Source organism: Trichechus manatus, unplaced genomic scaffold (genome assembly GCF_000243295.1).
Source record: "Trichechus manatus latirostris isolate Lorelei unplaced genomic scaffold, TriManLat1.0 scaffold00123, whole genome shotgun sequence".
NCBI classification, from domain to species: Eukaryota; Metazoa; Chordata; class Mammalia; order Sirenia; family Trichechidae; genus Trichechus; species Trichechus manatus.
The window spans coordinates 7,681,554-7,705,526 of NW_004444059.1; the positions used below are offsets into that span (position 1 = coordinate 7,681,554).

A 23,973-nucleotide genomic window follows, 5' to 3' on the forward strand; every position below is an offset into this window, starting at 1 on the left:
CTGCTGCTTCCATGGGTGTTGATGTGGATCCAAGTATAATGAAACCCTTGACAAACTTCAGTAATTTCTCCATTTATCTTGATGTTGCTTATAGTCCAGCTGTGAGGATTTTTGTTTTCTTTATGTTGAGGTGTAATCCATACTGAAGGTTGAAGTCTTTGATCTTCATCAGTAAGTGCTTCAAGTCCTCTTCACTTTCAGCAAGCAAGGTTGTATCATCTTCATATTGCAGGTTGTTAGTGAGTCTTCCACCAATCCTGATGCTGCGTTCTTCTTCATATAGTCCAGCATCTAAGATTATTTGCTCAATATACAGATTGAATAAGTATGGTGAAATGATACAACCCTGATGGATACCTTCCTGATTTTAAACCATGCAGTATCCCCTTGTTCTGTCTGAATGACTGCCTCTTGGTCTATGTACAGATTCTGCATGAGCACTACTAAGTGCTCTGGAATTCCCATTCTTCACAATATTAACCATAATGTTAACCAGTACCATCAAATGACTTCCTAATAAACTTGCTCAGCTGAGTAACTAAGGGACAGACTTCCAAATTTACTTGTATGTAACATGTATGGCGTAAATGGTTTGTGTTTGACTACTAACCTAAAGGTTGGTATTTCAAATCACCAATGGCACCAGGAAAGAAAGGCCTGACAATCCGCTTCTGTAAAGATGACCACCAAGAAAACCCTATGGAGCAGTTCTGCTCTGTAACACATGGGGTCACCATGAGTTGGAATCAACTTGTCAGTAACAGGTTTTGGTATTCATACTAAAAACTGTGACACAGACTGCAATAAAAATGAATTAAAAAAGAAAAGATGTATAACCTCTATGCTGGAAGATTATACTCATAATTTAAAATGAACATATTGTTGGAAAGTGAAGAAAGGGGAAACATTCAAGATAAGCATGATGAATAAGGTAACTAGGCTCTCACTGCCTTCTGGCAGTTCTCTATTTTATTTGCTATAGGTCCTCATTATCTCATGTACGGACACCCTACTGTGGTCCTTAACATACAAATGAAATTTATATACACGCAAGTGATATACATCTATATACATGCAAGTGAAGTCTAGTTTTTAGATGAATCTTTTATTACTTTACCCATGTCGCTGTTAAAAAGTATCACTGATTCCTCCTTGCCTCTACAAAATAAACCAACATTCTTAGTCAAGCATGAAAGGCTGTCCACTAATTTTTTCAAAGCTTTGTTTTCAATTATTTCTCAAACATTATCTATCACTAATAACCTACATAACTCAGAGTAGATCAGATCATGGTTGCAAGCATACTCAGGAGCTCTTACTATATAACCTTGGCAAATTACTTGATTTCTCTGTGCTTCAGTTTTCTCTTCTATAAAATGGGCATACTATCACTATCTATAGTACCTATCTCTTAGGGATGAAATGAGGTAATACCCATAAAGCACTTACAGAGTACTTGACATATAGTAATCAGTAATACTAGCTATTATTTTGTATTAATCCTATCAAAATGGCTGTCAAACAAGACTCCTGCCTCTTCACTTGGCTCATGGCATTTTTCCTATAAATGGAAAACAGTTGCTCTACCCTCTTTTTTCCTCCTCCCGCTCCGAATCTATCATCTCTCATCTTTTCTTTAAAGACCCTTTCAATTACCATTCATCCTTAAAGTTTCAGGCCACTGCAATCCCAGGGAACTATTTTTGGTAGGTCCTATTTGCCAGCCTTTTATCATGTTTTTTTTTTTTTTTTTTTTAAAGTATAGCTGTCTTCCTGTATAGATTATAAGCCATTTGAGGTATGCATAATCACTAATAGGTCTTTTCATCTTCAGCAACAAAATTCTATTGCTCTTCATATGTTTGTTGAACAGTGTTTATAGTATATGTCACTATGAAAACTGATTATCTTTTATATGGCTAACACATTTTTGTTAACTATGATCTCTTTTCCTAAATATGATTTCATAAGGGAAATTAGTTCCTTTTACTTCAATGTTAGATTATGTGAGTAAAATATCAAACTATCTAATTTTATATAAAAATAATTTGAAATTTTTAATTTAGCATTACATATTTATGTAGCTACTCAGAGCCAAATTTTATCCTTATTCATATTAGCAATAATAATAATTTCTTTATTAATAAAGTTACAGCAGCATATGCATCATGTCATCTAATCTTATAAGTTAAATATTTATTCTTACACCTTTTACAGCAATATGAATTGTTTAAAACATTTTTAGCCAGATAATGAGTGATGTCTATTCTCTGGGTACAGTTTTGATTTGACAAACACAATGAATCACCTGAGTTGCTCATTACCAAAGCAGTGATAAGCTTCTTCTGAAGAACACTGTCAACTGCTTAAGAAAGGAGGAAAGTTGATCAAAGGTACTGTCCACAAAGCTGTTGGACTGTGATGTGGCTCCAATGATTCATAGGGTTAAGAGGATCAGATACAAAATCCACCCAACCTATGTCAGCTGCCCTCTTTTTAGAAACTCTTACATTTGTGGGGGTGTGATGGTTAAGATTGTGTGTCAACTTGGCTGGGCAATGATTCTCAGTGTTTTAATGCGATCACTCCCATGATTGAATATACTGTGAGTAGCCAATCAGATGAAAGGGAGTCTCCTTGGGGATGTGGCTTGCATCTGAATATAAGCAGATGTTTTGGCTTTTTGCTCACTCTGGATCCTGCAGCTGCTTCCTGTTGTCTCATCTCTGGTTCTTGGGACTTGAACTGTCAGCTTATCTGCCGAACTTGGGATTCGTGGATCTTTACAGCCTGTGAGTGGAGCCCTACTCTCTGACCTGCCAATCTTGGGTTCGCCAGCCCCTGCAGCTATGTGAATCAGGAGAAACCTTGTGGTCTTGCCTACAGACCTTGGAATTTGTCAACTTTCACAGCCTGTGAGCGGGAGCCCTGCTCTCCAACCTGCCAATCTTGGGCTTGCCAGCTTCTGTGGCTGTGTGACTTGGGAGAGGCCTCTACCCTGATCCATGGACTTGGGACATTCTAGCCTCTACAATCGTATGAGCTGTTTCCTTGATATAAATCTCTCTCTCTCTCTCTCTCTCTCTCTCTCTATATATATATATATATATATACATATTTATATGCTTTACTGGTTTTGCTTCTCTAGAGAACCCAGCCTAAGACATTTGGTACCAAGAGTGGTTCTAGAGAAACAAAATTGTAAGGATGAGTTTTCTAAATTGGTGCTCAAATCTGGTTAGTCTTAAAGAGGTTGATGACTCTGCTTCCAGCAGTAAAGAGGATACTGCTAGTCCATGGAGTGAGGTGGTGATACAAATATGCAAAATATCACCACCAGTAGATCAGGTATTGGTGAAAGGCAAGGCTTAGGGTGAACACATGTGTGATATCTTCCTACAACTTTGTCAGAATGAGAAGTATAAAGAAGCTGGTCAGTTTGTCCTACTTTCACTAGACAAACTGGTGAAAGAAAGAGATGCACTCAGGGCTTCAGAGTCAAAGCTCAAGTGCCACATATGTGACCTCAAGGCTTCCACTTGTGCTTTGAAAGAAAGCCTTATTTCTTGTAGTAACAGAGCTGAGATTGCCAAAAAACATACCCAGAGTCTTATTGTAAGGGTGGCTGAATTACAACACCAGCTCAATTGCCAACCTCGAGAGGTGTCTGAAGTTAAAGTAAGGGCATTGATTGGGAAGAAATGGGATCCTTAAACTTGGGATGGGGACATAAAGGCAAATAATCAGGAAGCTGGTGACACTGAGCCCTTAAATTCCGTTGAATCACTCCTGCCAGCAGAACTAGCTCCCATCTCAGGAGATTACTTCATCCTTGTCTGCTAAACAATCCTGCCCAGAAAAACCATTAGCCCCTCAACTCCTGTCTAATGAGATTAGCCCTAGCCCAGCTGCCTCTAAAGAGCCTTTGCCTGAGTCATTGCCTGGGGCATCGCCTGAGGCAGATGCTTTACAAGACAATGCTGAATGTTCTCAAAACAATTCCACACTACCGATTCTGTCTTCTAGACCTATAACTAGGCTTAAGTCAAAGTGAGCACCAAAAGGTGAAGACTAAAGTGTGACCCAGGAGGAGGTACGCTACACTCCAAAAGAACTACTTGACTTTTCTAATATGTACGAACAGAAACCTGGGGAATATGTGTGGGAATGGCTATTAAGCGTGTGGGATAATGGTGCAAGGAACATAAAGATGGATCAGTCTGAGTTTATTGATATTGGTCCACTAAGCACAGATTGTTCATTCAACATTTCAACTAGAGAAGTTAGGAAAGGATCTAATAGTTTATTTGGTTGGGTTGCTGAAGCATGGATTACAAGGTGGCCTACACAAAATCAAGCTGAAGTACCAGATCTGCCTTGGTATACTTTAGAAGAAGGTATCCAAAGATTTAGGGAAACTGACATGCTAGAGTGGATTTATCAAATTAGACCCACAGACTCACACATGGAGTGCCCAGAGGACACACCTTTTACCACAACTGTGAGGAACAAATTTGTGAAGGACACTCCAGTATCCTTGAAGACTGCTGTGATGCTATTTTATGTAAGTCAAATTTGACAGTGGGAACTGCCCGAACTGAATTAAGACACCTAACTACAATAGGGTTGATCAGACCCCACAGTAGTAGGGGTCAAGTGGCTACACTCAATCGACAAAGACAAGGTGGGCGTGGTTACAGTAATGGACAGAGGAGCAAAGCAGTAATCAGAATAGTCTGACTTGTATGGACTTATGGCATTGGCTACTTAGTCATGGTGTCCCTAGGAGTGAAATAGATAGGAAATCTACTAAATATTTACTTGATCTATACAAATGGATGAATTCTAGGTCAGGTGAACAGCAGTCTAACTCGAATCGCCAGAATAGAGAGTCATGGTCCCTCAGTCAATTCCCAGATTTGACCAAGTTTAAAGATCCACAACCCCTTGAATAAAGGGGAGGCCGGGTCCCCTTGAGGAAGGACTCCAATATACTGCCAAAAATTTTTACTGTCAATCTTTCTCCCAGCCTTCCCCAAAGGAATCTATGGCCTTTTATGAGAGTGACTGTTCACTGGGGAAAAGGAAATAATCAGACTTTTCAGGGATTACTGGATACTGGCTCTGAACTGACTCTAATTCCAGGAAACCCAAAATGTCACTGCCCAACAGTCAGAGTGGCAGCATATGGAGGTCAGGTTATTAATGGAGTCTTGGCTCATGTCTGTCTCACAGTAGGTCCAGTGGGTCCCCAAACCCATCCTGCAGTGATTTCCCCAGTTCCAGAATGCCTAATTGGAATAGATATGCTCAGCAACTGGCAGAACCCCCACACTGGATCCGTGACAAATGGAGTAAAGGCTATTATGGTAGGAAAAGCCAAGTGGAAGCCATTAGAACTGCCCCTACCTAGGAAAATAGTAAACCAAAAGCAATGCCGCATTCCTGGAGGGATTGTAGAGATTACTGCCACCATGAAGGACTTTAAGGATGCAGGGGTGATGATTCCCACCACATCCCCACTCAGCTCGCCTATTTGACCTGTGCAAAAAACAGATGGATCTTGGAGAATGACAGCAGATTATTGAAAACTTAACCAGGTGGTGACTCCAACTGCAGCTGCTGTTCCAGATGTTGTTTCACTGCTTGAGCAAATTAATACACCTCCTGGTACCTGATATGCAGCTATTGATCTGGCTAATGGCTTGTTCTCCATACCTGTTTCAAAGGACCACCAGAAGCAGTTTGCCTTCAGCTGACAAGGCCAGCAATACACCTTCACTTGCCTACCCCAGGGCTACATCAACTCTCCAGCCCTATGTCATAATTTAGTCTGCGGGGACCTTGATCGCCTTTCCCTTCCACAAGACGTCACACTGGTCCGTTACATTGATGATAATATGCTGATTTGACTAGTAAGGAAGAAGTGTCAATGACTCTGGACTTATTGGTAAAACATTTGCGTGCTAGAAGGTGGGAAATTAATCCCACAAAAATTCAAGCACCTTCCACTTCAGTGAAATTTCTAGAGGTCCAGTGGTGTGGGCATGTCAAGACATTCCTTCTAAAGCAAAGGATAAGTTGTTGCATCTTGCTGCTCCCACAACTAAAAAGGAGGCACAATGCCTAGTGGGCCTCTTCGGATTTTGGACACAACATATTCCTCATTTGGGTGTGCTACTCAAGCCTATTTATCAAGTGACTCAAAAAGCTGCTAGTTTTGAGTGGGGACCAGAACAAGAGAAGGCTCTGCAACAGGTTCAGGTTGCTGTGCAAGCCGGTCTGCCACTTGGACCATATGATCTGGCTGATCCAATGGTGCTTGAAGTGTCAGTGGCAGATAGTGATGCTATTTGGAGTCTTTGGCAGGCCCCTACTGGCGAATCACAGCATAGACCCTTAGGATTTTGGAGCAAAGCCCAGCCATCCTCTGCACATAACTACTCTCCTTTTGAGAAACAACTTTTGGCTTGTTACTGGGCCTTAGTAGAGACTGAATGCTTAACCATGGGACACCAAGTCACCATGTGGCCTGAGCTTCCTATCATGAGCTGTGTGATGTCTGACCCACAGAGTCATAAAGTTGGACGTGCACAGCAGCACTCCATCATTAAATGGAAGTGGTATATTCAAGACTGGGCCCGGGCAGGACCCAAAGGCACAAGTAAGTTGCATGAGGAAGTGGCCCAAATGCCCATGGTCTCCACTCCTGTCACATTACCTTCCATCTCCCAGTCTGCACCTACGGCCTCACGGGGAGTTCCTTATGATCAATTGACTGACGAAGAGAAAACTCGTGCCTGGTTACAGATGGTTCTGTGCAATATGCAGGCACCACTCGAAAGCGGACTGCGGCAGCACTACAACCCCTTTCTGGGACCTCCCTGAAGGAGAATGGTGCGCAGAACTTCAAGCAGTGCAACTGGTTGTTCACTTTGCTTGGAAGGAGAAATGGCCAGATGTGCGATTATATACCGATTCATGGGCTGTGGCCAATGGTTTGGCTGGATGGTCAGGGGCTTGGAAGGAACTTGATTGGAAAATTGGAGACAAGGATTTATGGGGAAGAGGTATGTGGATAGACCTCTCTGAATGGGCTGAAGAAGTGAAGATATTTGTGTCTCACGTGAATGCTCACCAAAGGGTAACCTCAGCAGAGGACGATTTTAACAATCAAGTAGATAGGATAACGCGTTCTGTGGAAACCAGTCATCCTCTTTCCCCAGCTACTTCCGTCATTGCTCAATGGGCTCATGAAAAAAGTGGCCATGGTGGCAGGGATGGAGGTTATGAATGGGCCCAGCAGCACAGACTTCCACTCACCAAGGCTGACTTGGCTACAACCACTGCTGAGTGCCCAATCTGCTAGCAGCAGAGACCAACACTGAGTCTCCTATATGGCACCATCCCTCGAGGTGACCAGGCAGCAACCTGGTGGCAAGTTGATTACACTGGACCACTTCCCTCATGGAAAGGGCAGCATTTTGTCCTTACTGGAATAGACACTTACTCTGGATATGGATTTGCCTTCCCTGCATGCAATGTTTCTGCCAAAACTACCATCCATGGACTTACAGAATGCCTTATCCACCGTCATGGTATCCCACACAGCATTGCTTCAGATCAAGAGACTCACTTCACAGCAAATGAAGTGCAGCAGTGGTCCCGTGATCATGGAATTCACTGGTCTTACCATGTTTCCCATCATCCTTAAGCAGCTGGCTTGATAGAACAATGGAATGGCCTTCTAAAGACACAATTATGACACCAGCTAGGTGGCAATACCTTGCAGGGTTGGGACAATGTTCTCCAGGAGGCTGTATATGCTCTAAACCAGTGTCCACTATATGGTGCTCTTTCTCCCATAGCCAAGATTCATGGGTCCAGGAACCAAGGGGTGAAAATGGGAGCGGCACCACTCACTATTACCCCTAGTGACCCACTGCCAAGATTTTTGCTTCCTGTCCCCTTGACCTTATGCTCTGCAGGCCTAGAGGTCTTAGCTCCAAAGGGAAGAATGCTCCCACCTGGAGACACATCACTAATGCCATTGAACTGGAAGTTAAGAATGCCACCTGGCCATTTCAGGCTCCTTATGCCTCTGGATCAACAGGCAAAGAAGGGAGTTACCATACTGGCTGCTGTGACTGATCTTGATTACCAAGAGGAAATCGGATTGATATTACATAATGGAGGTAAAAAAGAGTATGTCTGGAATGCAGGAGATTCCTTAGGGCATCTCTTAATACTACCATGTCCTGTGAGTAAAGTCAATGAAAAGCTACAGTAACCTAATTCCGACATGGCTACTAATGACCCAGACCCTTCAGGAATGAAGGTTTGGGTAACCCCACCAGGCAAAGAACCACAACCAGCTGAGGTGCTTGCTGAGGGCAAAGGGAATACAGAATGGGTGGTGGAAGAAGGTAGTTCTAAATACCAGTTACGGCCACGTGACCTGTTGCAGAAACACGGACTGTAATTGTTATGAGTATTTCTGCTTTGTATGTGTGCAAAGAATATTTTTGTCTCCACTTATAAAATATAAGATGTAAATGGGGCTAGTGCATTTTCGATTGTAAGCGTGTTAGTTGTATCACGTTAGCGCAAGTATGACTTTCTAATTGTCTTTATTCAGAGATTATGTATGGTTTAAGGAGATGTGTATATGTGCCAAGTTGACAAGGGTGGACTGTGGTGGTTAAAATTGTGTGTCAGCTTGGCTGGGCCATGATTCTCAGTGTTTTAATGTGATCACTCCCATGATTGAATATACTGTGAGTAGCCAATCTGATGAAAGGAAGTCTCCTTGGGGATGGGGCCTACATCTGAATATAAGCAGACGTTCTGGTTTTTTGCTCACTCCAGATCCTGCGGCTGCCTCCTGTCATCTCATCTCAGGTTTTTGGGACTTGAGCTGTCAGCTTATCTGCCAAACCTGAGATTCGTCGATCTTCACAGTCTGTGAGTGGAGCCCTGCTCTCTGACCTACTGATCTTGGGTTCGCCAGCCCCTGCAGCTATGTGAATCAGAAGAAACCTTGTAGTCTTGCCTGCCAATCTTGGAATTTGTCAACCTTCACAGCCTGTGATTGGGAACCCTGCTCTCCAACCTGCCAATCTTGGGCTCGCCAGCTTCTTTGGCTACATGACTTGGGAGAGGTCTCTACCCTGATCCACAGACTTGGGACATTCTAGCCTCTACAATCACGTGAGCTGTTTCCTTGATATAAATCTATTTATCTATCTATCTGTATCTATGTATCTATATCTATCTACATCTATCTATCTATCTATACATATATACGCTTTACTGGTTTTGCTTCTCTAGAGAACCCAGCCTAAGACGGGGGAAAAAGAACACAAAATAATAAATATACAGGATATCATATGAAAAGTGCTATGAAAGCAATAGTTATAAAAATCTACTGCTAACAGACAGGGACCAGGCAGCGTTTCCTTCTATTGTACACAGGGCTGCTATGAGTGGGAACTGAATCGCTGGTACCTAACAACAACAACACAGACAGAATACTTCTGTAAAGGGCTTTAGAGAGTTGTGGACTTAGAGGATGCACAGGAGTTTGCCAGCTAAAGAAGATACATGGGGAGCAGAGGAGTGGGGAGAGAATACCCAGTAGGAAGAAGAACAGGAATAAGGCAGAGAGGTCTGAAGATAGGAAAGGGAAGTGATTTCATGTGACTACAACAGAAGGTTTAAAAGGGAAAACTGGGGGGAAGAAAAGTAAAGGTCTTGAAAAGCCATTTTTGCATCACTAGTAAATTTGGTTTTTACCCTATTAGCAACAGAACAGAAAGCTAATGAAGGATTTAAAGGAGCAACAAAATGACAACTCTGATAGTAGTAGGCAAGTTGAGTTGCAAATGGCAGACTATGTGAAGGAAAAATTTAATCAAGAAGCTGCTGTGCTAGTCCAGGTGAGAATGATAAAAGCTTGAGAACCATTAACACATTATCTCCAGTTAAAATTCAGCAAACTTTTCTCACTTAAATATTTAACGGTGTAAGTGCATTGAAGCACATTCTTTCCAAAAAGCAACGGTTGCAGAGATACAGGAATGCGAGAAAGAAGATTCCAGATGACTAGGATGACTAAAAGAAAAAAAGGAGAGCAGAGGCCGCTTAGATACAACAACTTTGAAATTCTACCTAAAAGTAACTCTGGAGCACATTGTAAAATAAGTCTCTTTAATCCTATAACTGCTCTGATGAGTTGTTTTTTTTTTTTTTTTTTTGTAGCACAGAATGCTGAGGAGAATGGGAATCAAAGTTAGATCTTCTGACAGGGACACCACATCTACTTATGCAGTGTGTAAACTGCAGTCAGATATGACATGGCAGCCCTGTTTCCTTCCTTAGAAGTTTAGCACTCAAAAATCAAAGTCAGGCTTGTATCTTATAAATTAATTTTTTTTAATTGTGGTAAATATATACATAAGCAGCCCTGGTAGCACAATGGTTAAGTGCTTGGCTGCTAACTAAAATGTTGGTGGCTTGAACTTACCAGCTGCTCCACAAGAGAAAAGACCAGGTGATCTTCTCCTGTAAAGATCACAGCATAGGAAGCCCTATGGAGCAGTTCTACTTTGTCATATAGGGTCACTATAAGTCAATGGCACACAAGAACATATATGTATGTAACAAAACATTTGCCATTTCAACATTCTTCACATGGAAAGTTCATTGACATTAACTTATGTTCATCATGCTGTTCAACCATCACTACCATCTCTTTTCAAATTTTTCCATCTCCCTTAAAAGAAGCTCAGTGTACCCTAAGCAATGAGTCATCCTTTCCCTCTCCCTCCCACCTGCCTTGGGAACCACTAATAAACTTTGGTCTCCATACATTTGCCTATTTTAGATATTTCATATAAGTGGATCATACAATATTTGTCCTTTTGTGACTGACTTATTTCACTCAGCATAATGTTTTCAAGGTTCATCCATGTTGTAGCAGGTATCAGGACTTAGTAATATTCTATTTAAAAGGGCTTTAACAGTGCTTACACACTAAAACTCAATGGTGTAAAGACCCTTACAGGCTTTCTTTTATTAGTTTAAATAAAATTTATTTATTAATAATGGAAGCTCAGAGGAATGACAAAACAATATGATCATTTAGATAGAAAATATAAGGGACTAGGTATTATCACCCTCATATTTACATACAAAAAACTGAGAACAAGAAAGGCAATGAAATCTTCCCAGGATAAGCTAGCACAAATTCAAGACCAAGGCCCAAGTTCAAAGCCTGTGCCCTTTCCTGAAACCATGATAATGTCTCACATCTATGGAGTCTACTATATTACTAATCCTACGTCATAATCTCTAAAAATGAATTGAACTATTTGTAGAAGGACAGGATAACTAGAATAAACTCATAATGTCATTCCACTAAGGCAAGACTACTGTTCATTTACATTCTTAACAACTGAAGGAACTGCTTTACACAAAGGGGGCCTTGCCTTCTACAGACAGAAAACAGGACCTTGTCACAATGGTCCAATCCACACTTGATCACGAGCATGGCATGAGACAGGGCATCCAGCGTTTTGTTCCACTGCACGTGGTGTCACCACGAGTCGGTGCAACTCAACAGTAACTTAGAACAACAACGGCACCATGAGCACATGAGAGTAAAGATGGGGTTTTACTGCTCTTCATTTCTGTGACACAGAGTCCACTGCCTGGCATATAAGGAAATTAGTAAAAAATTGTTGCATTACTGAATTAGATCATAAGTTCACATTACAAAGTTTTCCCCTATAGTCCTTCTTGCCTCTGATTGTCCATTCTTGCCTCTGATTGTCCATATAGATACATGAAAATCCACAAGTTAGAGCTACTTTACTCAAACTCTGGAGTCTATGGAAATAGGAAACTTGTGAAAGGGTGACCTAGATTCTCCCAGGAAGAGAACAGAAGGAAAGATTCCCCTCCTCTGTGCTCTGGAGGGCAACCTACTTGCACAACCCAAAGGTGATACATCAAGCTCACAGTAGTAGATTCCAAGAACCTGCCATGGACCAGACATGTGTATACACTAACTGTAAATGGCAAAGAAACTGAGGCACAGCTGGCTTGCTCAAGGTCACAAGGTATAACAGAGACAGGATAAGGATTCCATCTACATCTTCTTCACTTTGGGGCCCACACTCTTCCCACCATACCACATTATTTTGCAAGACACAGTAAATCATAAAACTAAACCATGACATTAAAATTACATTTGATTTAAATAGCAATTATGATTACAAATCTCATTACAATGTGTTGTTTTGTTTTGTTTTGTCCTAACATGATTGCTTTTAAGTGTTTCCTCAGTCAGAAATAAGTCTATGCTATTTTGAAAAGTTAAAATACATTCTAAAAATGTAGGATAATGATAACATTTTATTGAAGAGTTCAAAAATGTGTTAGAATTAAACAGTAATTTGTCAAGAAATGACTTGTCCACCAGATTTAGAAATGACCTACAAAACTCATCAATGATCATATGCACAAATTAGCACTGCTGCTTTATGAGGCAGTCAGGTGTGCTGTGACATCAGCCATATACAAAGGTAGCACATTGTAGATCTGATTCAACATTACTGTCTAGCTCTAATCTGAGTTTAAATTCCCTGCTTTAACACCTGCAACCTAACTGGTCACTTAAAGGACTAAGGTACACCTGTACCAAGCCATGGTGTTTTCAATCACCTTGTATGCACGCAAAAGCTGGACAGTGCATGAGGAAAACTGAAGAATTGATGCCTTTTAATTATGGTGTTGGTGAAGGTGAAGAATATTGAATATACCATGGACTGCCAGAAGAAAGAACAAATCTGTCTTGGAAGAAGTACAGCTGGAATGTTCCTTGGAAGCAAGGATGGTGAAACTTCATCTCACATACTTTGGGCATGTTATCAGGAGGGGCCAGTCCCTGGAGAAGGACATCATGCTTGGTAAAGTAGAGGGTCAGTGAAAAAGAGGAAGACCCTCAACGAGATGGATTGACAAGTGGCTGCAACAATGGGCTCAAACATAGCAACAACTGTGAGGATGGCGCAGGACCAGGCAGTATTTCATTCTGTTGTGTGTGGGGTCGCTGTGAGTCAGAACTGACTCCACGGCACCTAACAACAGCAACAACCACCTAACTGTGCAGAGCTTTAGCCAAATAAACATGACAGCTATCAAAGATTTTTCCTTTAGCAGTGCCAAATAATGTAACGACAGAGAATGCAAAAGGTGTAACATTACAGAACCAAAAGATAGTTGGCAGTTTGACAATTGTTAAAAGTTCCTGTTGAGACACTGCATTTGTGCACTTCTTCCTGCGGTACTAAACTCAGCATTTTACAGAAGCTGCTACACTGACACTCTTCAGAGTGGGAACTATTTCTAAATAAAAAGAAACATGCCTTTTATGCTGCATTTCATTATCAATTTCAAGCTAAATAAATCAGGGAGATCTTAATCTATACACTAAAGAAAACTCTGCTCTCTGCTCTCTCCTCATAGATTCCATAGACCTTCTCTACTCCCACTGCCTGGTCTCCAGAAGTCGAGAGGAGGATGCATGACCACTGTGCTTCCTGCACTTTCCCATCACAGAGCATTGCCTAGGAGCTGGGGGTGGGGAGGAAGTTGGGGATAGGAAAACATAAACAGAGACATGAATGACTATCCACCCTTCTACTCATGTCCCCACTTTGGGGTTATGGTTTCATTGTCTGCTATGAGCATCATAGAAATGATAATGTGGAATAGATGCTGGACCAAAGCACTGAACTTTGATTCTCAACTTCCTCCCACACATCCCACTCAGGTATCCTAACATAATGATGTCAACAAGGCCAGGACAACTGTGGTAACATTGTCCTTTTCCAGAGTTATGCCCAAGTCTCCAGCAGTATATCAAGGACTGCCTATGACTTCTTTGAGTCTTTAAAGAGTGAAAAGCAGCATGCAAAAGTGCTTTATTCTGATGTACACTCTGGTAAGCAAGTCCAAGTGAATCCTTGCTATGTTTAAAAATGCCCTTAACAATATCTTCCGCCTTTTCAGCCTCAAGTAATACTTTGACACTAATGCTCCAACTCAAATATCACAACTGATTTTCTTTTCTAAATCCATGCATGTAAATATTTTAACAAATTTGGATTTGTTAACAAATGTGTAAACAGCTAGAAATGGGTCAGTGTGGTTGCTCATAGAGACTGACTCCAAAAATAAATTAATTTGCCTTGTATTATGTGAAAAATATAACATAAACACACTCTATGACTGATTTTTTTTTTTTAATTCTTTTATGATCTTGGATTAGCTTCACTGGAATGCAGAATATTAAAAAAAATAATACTTTTGGAGCTGTGATTTGCTCAACTTTGGAAAATTGTGATATTCTGTATTTTAATTAGAATTAGTAAAATCTCCTTAACTATCAACAGAACCAAACTTTTATCATATTTAGTTTATCATTTAAATGATTTAAGAAATTTTATTTTATAAGCACAATCAATAAATTTGTTGTAATGGGTCTTTTAAGTAATTAACTAGACAAAATATTTTGAGAGTATATCTTGATTGTAAGTAAAAAATAAATTCTCTTTCAGTTTTTTTTTTTTTTTGTCTTTTTTTTTTCAGTCACACTAAGTTTAAAGCATTTAGGAATATGTCAGACTGTGACAGTTAAGTCATATGGGTAGTTTCATAATACATGAACTATTTTTACTCTTTACACTGCTAACAAATTTATTCATTAGGTTTATATTAGCATGGCCATTGGAAATTAAAAAAAAAAACTGAAAGAAAGAATCCATTAAATTTGTTCAGTTAACAAATCATTGAGCACAACCACCAACTGCTCTGATGGGGATCACAATAGAGGTCCTGGACAGAAAAGAAGAAAAATGTAGAACAAAATTCAAACTCACCAAAAAAAAAAAAGAAAAAAAGACCAGACTTAGTGGTCTCACAGAGCAGAGACTAGTATAAGCACAAGAATATGGCCCCGGGCACCATTTTTAACTCAGCACTGAAGTCACTCCTGGGGATCACCCTTCAGCCAAAGATTAGACAGGCCCATAAAACAAACAGTAATACACATAGTTCAACCATATATAGAAGACTCAATGAGCATAGCAGCACAGGGACAAGGACAAGAAGGCAAGAGGGGACAGGAAAGCTGGACAAATGGAAATGGTAAACCCGAGGTCAAGAATGGGAGAGTGTTGACATGTTGCAGGGTTGGCAATCTACGTCATAAAACAATATGTGTATTTTTTAATGACAAACTAATTTGCTCTGTAAACCTTCACCTAAATCACAACTAAAAAAAAAAAACTACAATGAGATACCATCTCACCCTGACATTACAGGCACTAATCAAAAAACAGAAAATAACAAATGTTGGAGAGTCTGCAGGGAGATTAGAACTCTTATGAACTGCTGGTGTGAATGCAAAATGGTACAACCATTTTGCAAAACCATATGGCACTTCTTTAAAAAGTTAGAAATAGAAATACCAATATGATCCAGCAATCCATTCCTAGGAATATATCCTAGAAAAATAAGAGCCATCACATGAATAGACGTATGCACACCTATGTTCATTGTAGCATTATTCACCATAGCAAAAAAGATGGAAGCAACCTAAGTGTTCATCGACAGATGAATGGATCAACAAATTATGCTACATATACAGAATGGAATACTGCCCAACAACAAAGAACAATGATGAATCTTCCAAACATCTCACAACATGGATGAATCTGGAGGGCATTATACTGAGTGAAATAAGTCAATCACTAAAGGACAAATAATGTCTGAGACTACTACTATAAAAACTCATGAAAAGATTTACACACAGAAACAATCTTTGATGGTTATCAGGAGGGGAGGGGTGGGGAGGGAAAAACACTAACTGGGCAATAGATAGCTGGTAACTTTGGTGAAGGGTAAGACAGTACACAATACTGGGGAAGTCAGTACAATTTGACCAAAACAGAGTCATAAAAGCTTCATAGACACATCCAAACTCTCTGAGGGACTGAGTTACTGGACTGAGGGCTTGAGACCATGGTCTCGGGGGACAACTAGCTCAATTGGCATAACACAGCTTATAAAGAAAATGTTCTACATCCTACTTTGGTGAGTAGGGTGTCTGGGGTCTTAAAAGCTTGTGAGCGGCCATCTAAGATACACATACTGGTCCCACCCTGTCTGGAGCAAAGAAGAATGCAGAAAACCAAAGAAACAAGGGAAAGATTAGTCCAAAGGACTAATGGACCACAACTACCATAGCCTCCACCAGACTGAGTCCAGAACAACTAAATGGTGCCCACCTACCACCACTGACTCCTCTGACGGTGATCACAATAGACAGTCCTGAGCAGAGCAGGAGAAAAATGTAGAACAAAATTTAAAGTCACACACACACAAAAAAAGACCAGACTTACTGGTCTGACAGACACTGCAGAAACCCCAAAAGTATGGCCCCTGGACATCCTTTTAACTCAGTCCTGAAGTCACTCCTGAAGTTCACCCTTCAGCTAAAGATTAGACAGGCCAATAAAACAAACAATAACACATGTAGTTCAACCATATATGCGAGACTAAATGGGCACACCAGCCCAAAAGCAAAGACGAGAAGGCAGGAAGGGACAGGAAAAATGGATGAACGGAAAATGGAAAACCCGAGGTTGAGAAGGGGAGGTACTGATATATAACAGGGTTGGCAACTAATGTCACAAAACAATTCGTGTATTAATTGTTTAATGAGAAAGTAATCTACTCTGTAAACTTTCACCTAAAGCACAATAAAAAAATTAAAACTGCCTATGGTGAGAAAAAGGCCAGAAAAAAAGAATCTTTGAGCATGAAAACAGAAAAGAAATTACTCTATTTTAAAATCTGTTTTTCTGTCTCTGTTCATTTCTCATTAATCAATATATTTCTTGTCATTTTAGCTATAAGCTATAAGTTGCTTCAAGTTGATTGGACCAATAATGGCAGATTGGCAGATAAACTAAAATAACTGACAAGCATCAAAAATACTTCTAACCTCAGTTGGTACATAGGGAAACTTTTCCAACACACATAGATGCAGCAGAACACACTGGCTACTTGTTTAAATAGATATTAAGCAAAGTCACACAAATGTCTATTCACTCTAAAAGGCTGACTGCATCACTGAACAACTAAATATGGGAGATTTATTTCTAATAATCTGCCCTCCAATCTATTTAATGCTACTTAACAGACAACAGTCCAGAACCATGAACATCATCTAACCCATTTACTCACTGCTATTATGCTCACACTGCTCTATTATAGAACTGTAACAAAAATATACGTATCATCAGTATACTCCTGTGTAAAAGATACACTGAAAAATTTATATCATTGAGGAAAATTTCAAGTTTTGTCATTAACTGCTAATATATGCAAACTCAGGTGAATAATAATAATACTGCAGCTAGTTATAAATTCTAATTTGGATTTCCATGGTTGATCTCTTCTCTCTTTATATCATCAGATTTAAATAAAGTTAGTCTGACACATATTAGTAATAGTATTAAATAGATATCTAGATGCACTTGATTTATCAACCTTAGTTTTTATAAAATTACCTCTTTACAATCCTAAATCATTGGGTTTTTTAACAAAAGTGCTATATCACAATATAAAACTAGGATTCATCTTCCTTCTTATCAATGCAACATTAATGAAGCATGCATAACATTGTTACCTTGCTAGAATAAATTATTTTTTAAATCCTTAATGTGTGTTTCTGCTTTGGCTCTGTGCCTGTATATGTAGCTGAATGTCTGTATTTCTGTTTCATCAGCCCTTCTAATAGTATCAAATGTAGGAGTTCATTTTCCATTTAACTGGAAGCTAAAATGCTTTAGAGATAAGGCAGAAAGTAAGAAGGACAAATTCTTTTTGTTTAAAGTATGCTGTTGTGTAAATGTTACTGACAAACACAACAGGAATTAGAAAATTCTAACTTGAGAAACTGCAGCACGTGTTGCCACTAGGCAAATTGTCAAGACAAACTGAATAGAATCAGTGAAATTAGGTCTGTGCTTTCTTGGCAACACAACTTGAAGGACAAAATCTTGTTACAAGAGATTTCTTTAGATAAAAAATAGTTTTTCAGCCAAAGGGAACTTCCTTCTCTTCCCCAAAAGTGCCTGCCTATACTCAGCAAATTTCATACGTATGTGTTCTTTTTTATCCCAAAACAGAAAACTATAGGCTTGTCTATATTCTTTATACTTACTGAAGATCAAATTATTAAAAATCCAACTTTGTCTAATGTACAAATTTTAAAGACAAATCTAAAGATTTATTCAAAGTTTAATAAAGGAAAACAACCCCCATCCAGATAGTTCACATAGATATTCAGAAAGATAGCAATAGTGCTCATATAAATCTAGAATAAACTTTTTTTTTCCCTAAAGAATGGTTGAGTCATATAAACCTTCCAAATTTCTATATAATACACCAGAAATAAATCCACTGACAAAAGTAATCTAATAGTTTTAACTAACAGCAGATAATACTATCTCAGCTAATAAAACATCCAAAGGACAGAGGTAGCAAATGGCAGTGACCCAAAATTCCATTATCACAGTTTATCACTAGCTTACAAGAGTTAACTTTGCCATCCCCAAATGCAACAATACAGCTATAACCCACATTAGGGCAAACAAAATAGTTCCCATCAGCTTTTTCCAATAAGAAAAAGGCTTTTTTTCATGTAAAAAATAGAGTCATGAACAAGGTAACCATATTAGACTAAGAAACGGTAAAAAAAAAAAAAAAAAAAAAAAAAATTGTATAAATAATTCCAAAACTCTACATGCAGCATACCAATTACAAGTTTAAAACATAATAGCATTTCCTGATCAAAGACGTCCTTCAGCAGAGAATTATCATCCTTTTCTGAAATGTTTCCAAAAACAAAAAACAGTCCCTTATTAATCATAAAACTATTGTCAAAGTTCATGGGGAAAGAAATTTTACTAAAACAGAAACACTTATTAACACATATGAAAACTTTGGGGGGTTTATTCTTTTAACCCAATATCTAGTAATTGCTGTAGAATCATCATATAGCTGTGCATTTTTGGAAGGCAAAAAAAAAGGCAATGCTTCTATTGCTGGTTAGATATATACTCTAACTTACCACTTCAAGGTAGAGCAATACGTTTGGAAATTTAAAATGCCCAAATATTTCTTCCATGGCTAATATCTGTGTTTTACTATTTCTTACCTCAATAATTCTGTCATGAATCTCCAAGCCATCTGCTCTGTCAGCAGGTCCATTGTCCAAAATTTTTGAAACATAAATTCCTTCAGTTGATGTTTCTTCCTGATGATCCTAAAAAGAATATAATCATGTAGCATTAAGAAAGATATAAAAGAGAATTTAAGTTGGATAAGGGATAATTTATTGAATGTAGCATTGCTAATCTTCCTAAAACATGCAACCCTCTTGCTTAGCTGGGAATTTGGCATTGAATTTTAACTTACTTAACACCAAATAGTCATCAATCAAGATGGCAGCTTTAATGAAGAAGTCCGGCATTTCTGACAAGATTATCTATTTACTTCACGTTTTCGAATACACATAAGAAGAGCTATGGAGAAAGAGCATGTACAAGGTGATATCAACTGTTTCCTAAGTATTATTTATAAACATCTCACTTCTAAATATAGAAAGTAAAAAGGGTGATATAGTGAAAGAGGGAAAAAACAACAACAAAAAAGGCATATCCAGCTCCACTATACAGTTGGTTTGAAATCTGGTCATAGTTTTGAATATATAATTTAACTTCACGACATGACAGATTTGGAAACTTAGCTCCAACTCTGCCTATTCACAGGAGAGACTGGGAACTTGCTCAAGTGTAAAATCCCAAAAGATCAACTCTAAACCACAAGAGAATCCATTCAAGGCTAATCTTTACACATTCCCAGGTGAATCTGCCTAATGATTAAACCTCAAATGCATATCCCTAATATGGTACAAATAGGAGATTTTAGCCAGTCGCAGGAAACCAATTATATTTAAAAACTTATTTAGGGAAAACGTTCAATATCCTGTATGTCATTTTACTTCCTAGCAGGTTAAATAAAATTATTTTCTCCTTAATTAGCCTTCCTTAACATGAATTATAAGAGACTCTTAAAAATGCCCAATGTCATCTAAATGTCAAACACCTAGTTAACATTTATAAACATATTCCTTAGAGGAAAAGGACAAAACTGGTATGATGGAGAGACTTCTACCTTTTCATAATGGAGGCGGTTTTAGAAACAGAAGCACAGTAGTTGTTAGTTGCTAGGTTTTCGAAATACTAACACAAGGAAGAAATATGTCATTGCCATCCTGACCTAAACCTAGCATATGACCAACAATCCTAATACGGTTTCCTTAGGCAACATCTGCAATGCAGGATGCAAAAATTTCATGGCAGTCTACTGGGAAATTTGAAAAACATGATTTTTTTAAACTTCACCATCTTTTTCCAGTTACAGTAAAAGTTAATGTAGGATTTGAAGGATATAAAAGAACTTTGCAACTACAGTATGTGATATAAGTTATAACTTACACATTTTAAAACAATTAGTGTCAATATGGAGAATATTATTCATTCAATTAAATAGAGGTTTTGATTTGGGGAGATGACATTTCAAATCAACTGTCTTTTTAAACATGGTATTTCCCATGTAATTGTGAAAACAATTACTCCGTATTTCAACTTGCAAAACAGGACTGTTTATTTATTCATTCAACATATACTATTAACTATCTAGTCTGTGTTCACCTTTAAAAACTGAGCAATTTAACTTAATAAATGGGAAGTACAAGCAAGAATATAATTGCCTGATACAATCAAATAAAAATTGCCTGTACACATGATAGTGAAATATGTGTATTTAAGAAATCAGTCAATGGGTTATAAAATTTAGATAAAATGCAAGTGGCAAAGAGAAATAAGTTTTTTTGTTTTTTTAATCTAGGCATGTATTAGAATATGTATATTAAGGAATCACTGATATTTGTTTACAAGCGTAATCATAAAGATTAAACCACTTCTTTTTCTTACTCAAAATCCACAGATGAAAGCTACGTCTCCTATTATTTTATCAGCAAATATTGAGTTACGTGTTAATAAGGCAGGTTACCTGATTTGGTCGACCTCCTATAATATTAAATCCCAAGGTGTCATTTTCTCTTTCTAACACAACGGTGAATGACTTATGTTCTCCACCCTAGGAAAAAAAAGGTATAAGATGACTAAGTAGGTTTAAAAAAAAAAGAAACACAAATGCTACAGGATAGTTTTTTTTTCCCCTGTAAATAAATTAATATTTTAAAAGAGGAAAGTCTTAAAATTAAGGATGGTTGAATTTGGGAGAAGGTTAATTTTTTCCTAAATTTACCCTGAAAATTTTGAAGGAATGCACATGAGGAAAAGGCTATTTTCAAAAATTATTAAATGACTGCGTTTTTACACATGCTGCTATCTTTCATCCTAATACAGCATCTAATTCTGACTTCACCGTAAATTTCTGGTTTAACTCTGCAGGTTTGCTTTTTTTTTCCCCCTAACTTAGAGAAAAGTAAAGTAAATTGTTAAATGAGTTGAGAATTATTTTATACAAAATTTTCATTTTGGAAAATCTTAAAGGATCTAAAGAGTACTGAGATATTTATAAATTTCTTTCAACAATAATATTCAGATTTCTATTGTAATATGGATATAATAGATTACAATAACACTAATTTTAAATATGTCCTTCATTTTTGAATAATTCCTGCAGAATTAAAAAAAATTGTGATAGGCAGAGTAGTATGTATTTATTTCTTGATGACCAGATAATAGTTAAATAGAAATTATGTTAACTACCTATTTATTGGTAAAGACCAGTTTAAATATAAGAGGAAATAGTGCCAGACTAGATGATTCCTAAGAATCTTTAGGAAGATTCTTTACTATCTTAGGAAATTATATATTTGGCAATTATTCCTGAATCATAAAATTCCATCGGCATCATCACCACTATCACCATCATCACCACCGTTTTCCAGGAGCTCTTCCTAGGCAGTGCACACAGCAGCCCCTACTGGTAGTGGAAAAACATTACTGAAGAGCACAGAGGAGCCTTTTGACAATTTGGCTGCAAATCAGGGGCTCACTTCCAGGAACCATAGATTGATTTGTTGCATGGGCTTCTCTGTCGTTTAGTTCTAGCTGTTGTTCCTTTCTATCAATCATCGGCTCCCTAAGACTTTGACATCTGGAGGGGTAATGTAGCAGGTATTTCTGTGCTTCTGTCTTCCCACTTCATAAATCTACCAATTTACATACCTATATTATAGAGAGACTAGAGAGAGAATCATAGTATCCAGCTTTTCAATAAAGAGTATGCTTCTTCATTAGGGCAGAAACATTTTCGCCCCCTCACTTCAAGTATCTTCTAGGTTCAAGGATCAAATCAAACCAAATCCATTGCCATCGAGTCGATTTTAACGCATAGCGTTCTTATAGGAGAGAGCAGAACTGCCCCATACGGTTTCCAAGGAGCGCTGGTGGATTCGAACTGCCGACCCATTGGTTAGCAGCCAGGCGCTTAACCACTGCGTCGCCAGGGCTCCAAGCTTCTAAATGCCTGAGTTGGAGGCAGTACAAAACAGTCCCAAATGGGATTCCTCCCGGGTTGCTCCTCCCCAGGAGTGCTGAAGAATGAAAACAGCTCCTTGAATGGAGTGCAAGTTCTGCTAAATCCCTGCTCACCATGGCAGCGCCCAACAATGTCAAACACTGTACAGAAGCCCTCCAGAAGAGACGTAACAGCTTTATAAACAAGCCACTTCACACAGGGTGCTGCAAAGAGGCTTGTTTATTCGGTCTGAAAGCGGGCGCTCCATCAGCGCAGTTTGGGACCAGCAGCTTCGACAAAGAAGGGAAACAGCCGCTGCCCTAACGCGCAGGGCCAGTCTGACTACAAATGGATGTGGCTGCTTTCGAACTGGGCTTTCCAAACCGCCCCCTTACAGACACACACACTCCACCAATGATGAGACCCCGAGGCAGGGAAGTGCTATCTAGGGAAGGTCAGGGCGATGGAAAAGAGCTGCAGTTCTAAGAAATCCCATCTCTCAGCTCTTGAGGTTGTCCTGGTCCCCACATTTCTGTAAGTTCCTGTAATGGGCAGAAGGCAGTTGATACGGGCAGTTTGGCAGGGAAAGTTAAGTCTTTCAGAGCTAACGCCATTCGCAAGTGTGGGACAGACAGGGCGGTGGAGAAGCTGGCTGGTCCTCGCTTCCCGGTTTTTCTCCCCTTCTCGGATGCTTCAAGGGCACAAAAAAACAGGCACAGAGGGTGGGCAAGTGAAAGATGGATAACAAGAATCTGGGTGGGAAAATGAGCTTTTCCAATTCCTGCTTCTGCGTGGAAAAGTTGTAATTGAATCTGTTTAACTCTTTCCAATCCTAAGTGGAAAGAGTACAATCCTTGTTAACTAAAATACTAATACATTCGTAAGATAATAATTGTATAATATGATCGGGGCGGGTGGATGCTTCCTACTGCATAGTAAGGACAACTGTCGCCTTCCAAAGGAATCTTGAAGGACCAAAAAGAACCATTCCTCTTTCTACCCCAGTACATCGTCCCGCCGGTGCCCGCTCCCTTCGCGCTTACCGGGCCATGGCCACCGCCCAGGTCCCTTGGGAAGTTGCCGACGTGAGCCATGTACTGGATGAACTTCTCCTGGTACCTGCGGGCGGTGAGCTGCACCTCGCCCTGCAGCGCCCAGAGCTGCGCCAGCAGCGCCTTCTCGCGCTGCCTCCAGACCAGGGCTCCCGGTTCTGGCCCCTGCCCGCTACCGCTACGGCTGCCCGGCTGGCCCCTGGGCGCACCCCCGCCCCGGCCGACCCCG

The 23,973-nt window shown here is 39.3% G+C and overlaps 1 protein-coding gene across 1 annotated transcript in view; it reads right to left on the reverse strand.

Moving 5' to 3' along the window:
- Positions 1-23,973, reverse strand: part of PDZRN4 (PDZ domain containing ring finger 4) — a 421,629-nt gene that overhangs the window by 397,169 nt on the left and 487 nt on the right. Inside the window, exons 2-4 of the mRNA XM_004384582.1 lie at positions 23,736-23,971; positions 21,214-21,300; positions 19,295-19,402 (exon numbers count right to left, since the gene is read on the reverse strand). Of these exons, the coding sequence (XP_004384639.1) occupies positions 19,295-19,402; positions 21,214-21,300; positions 23,736-23,971 (431 nt within the window). The remainder of the gene's footprint in view (positions 1-19,294; positions 19,403-21,213; positions 21,301-23,735; positions 23,972-23,973) is intronic.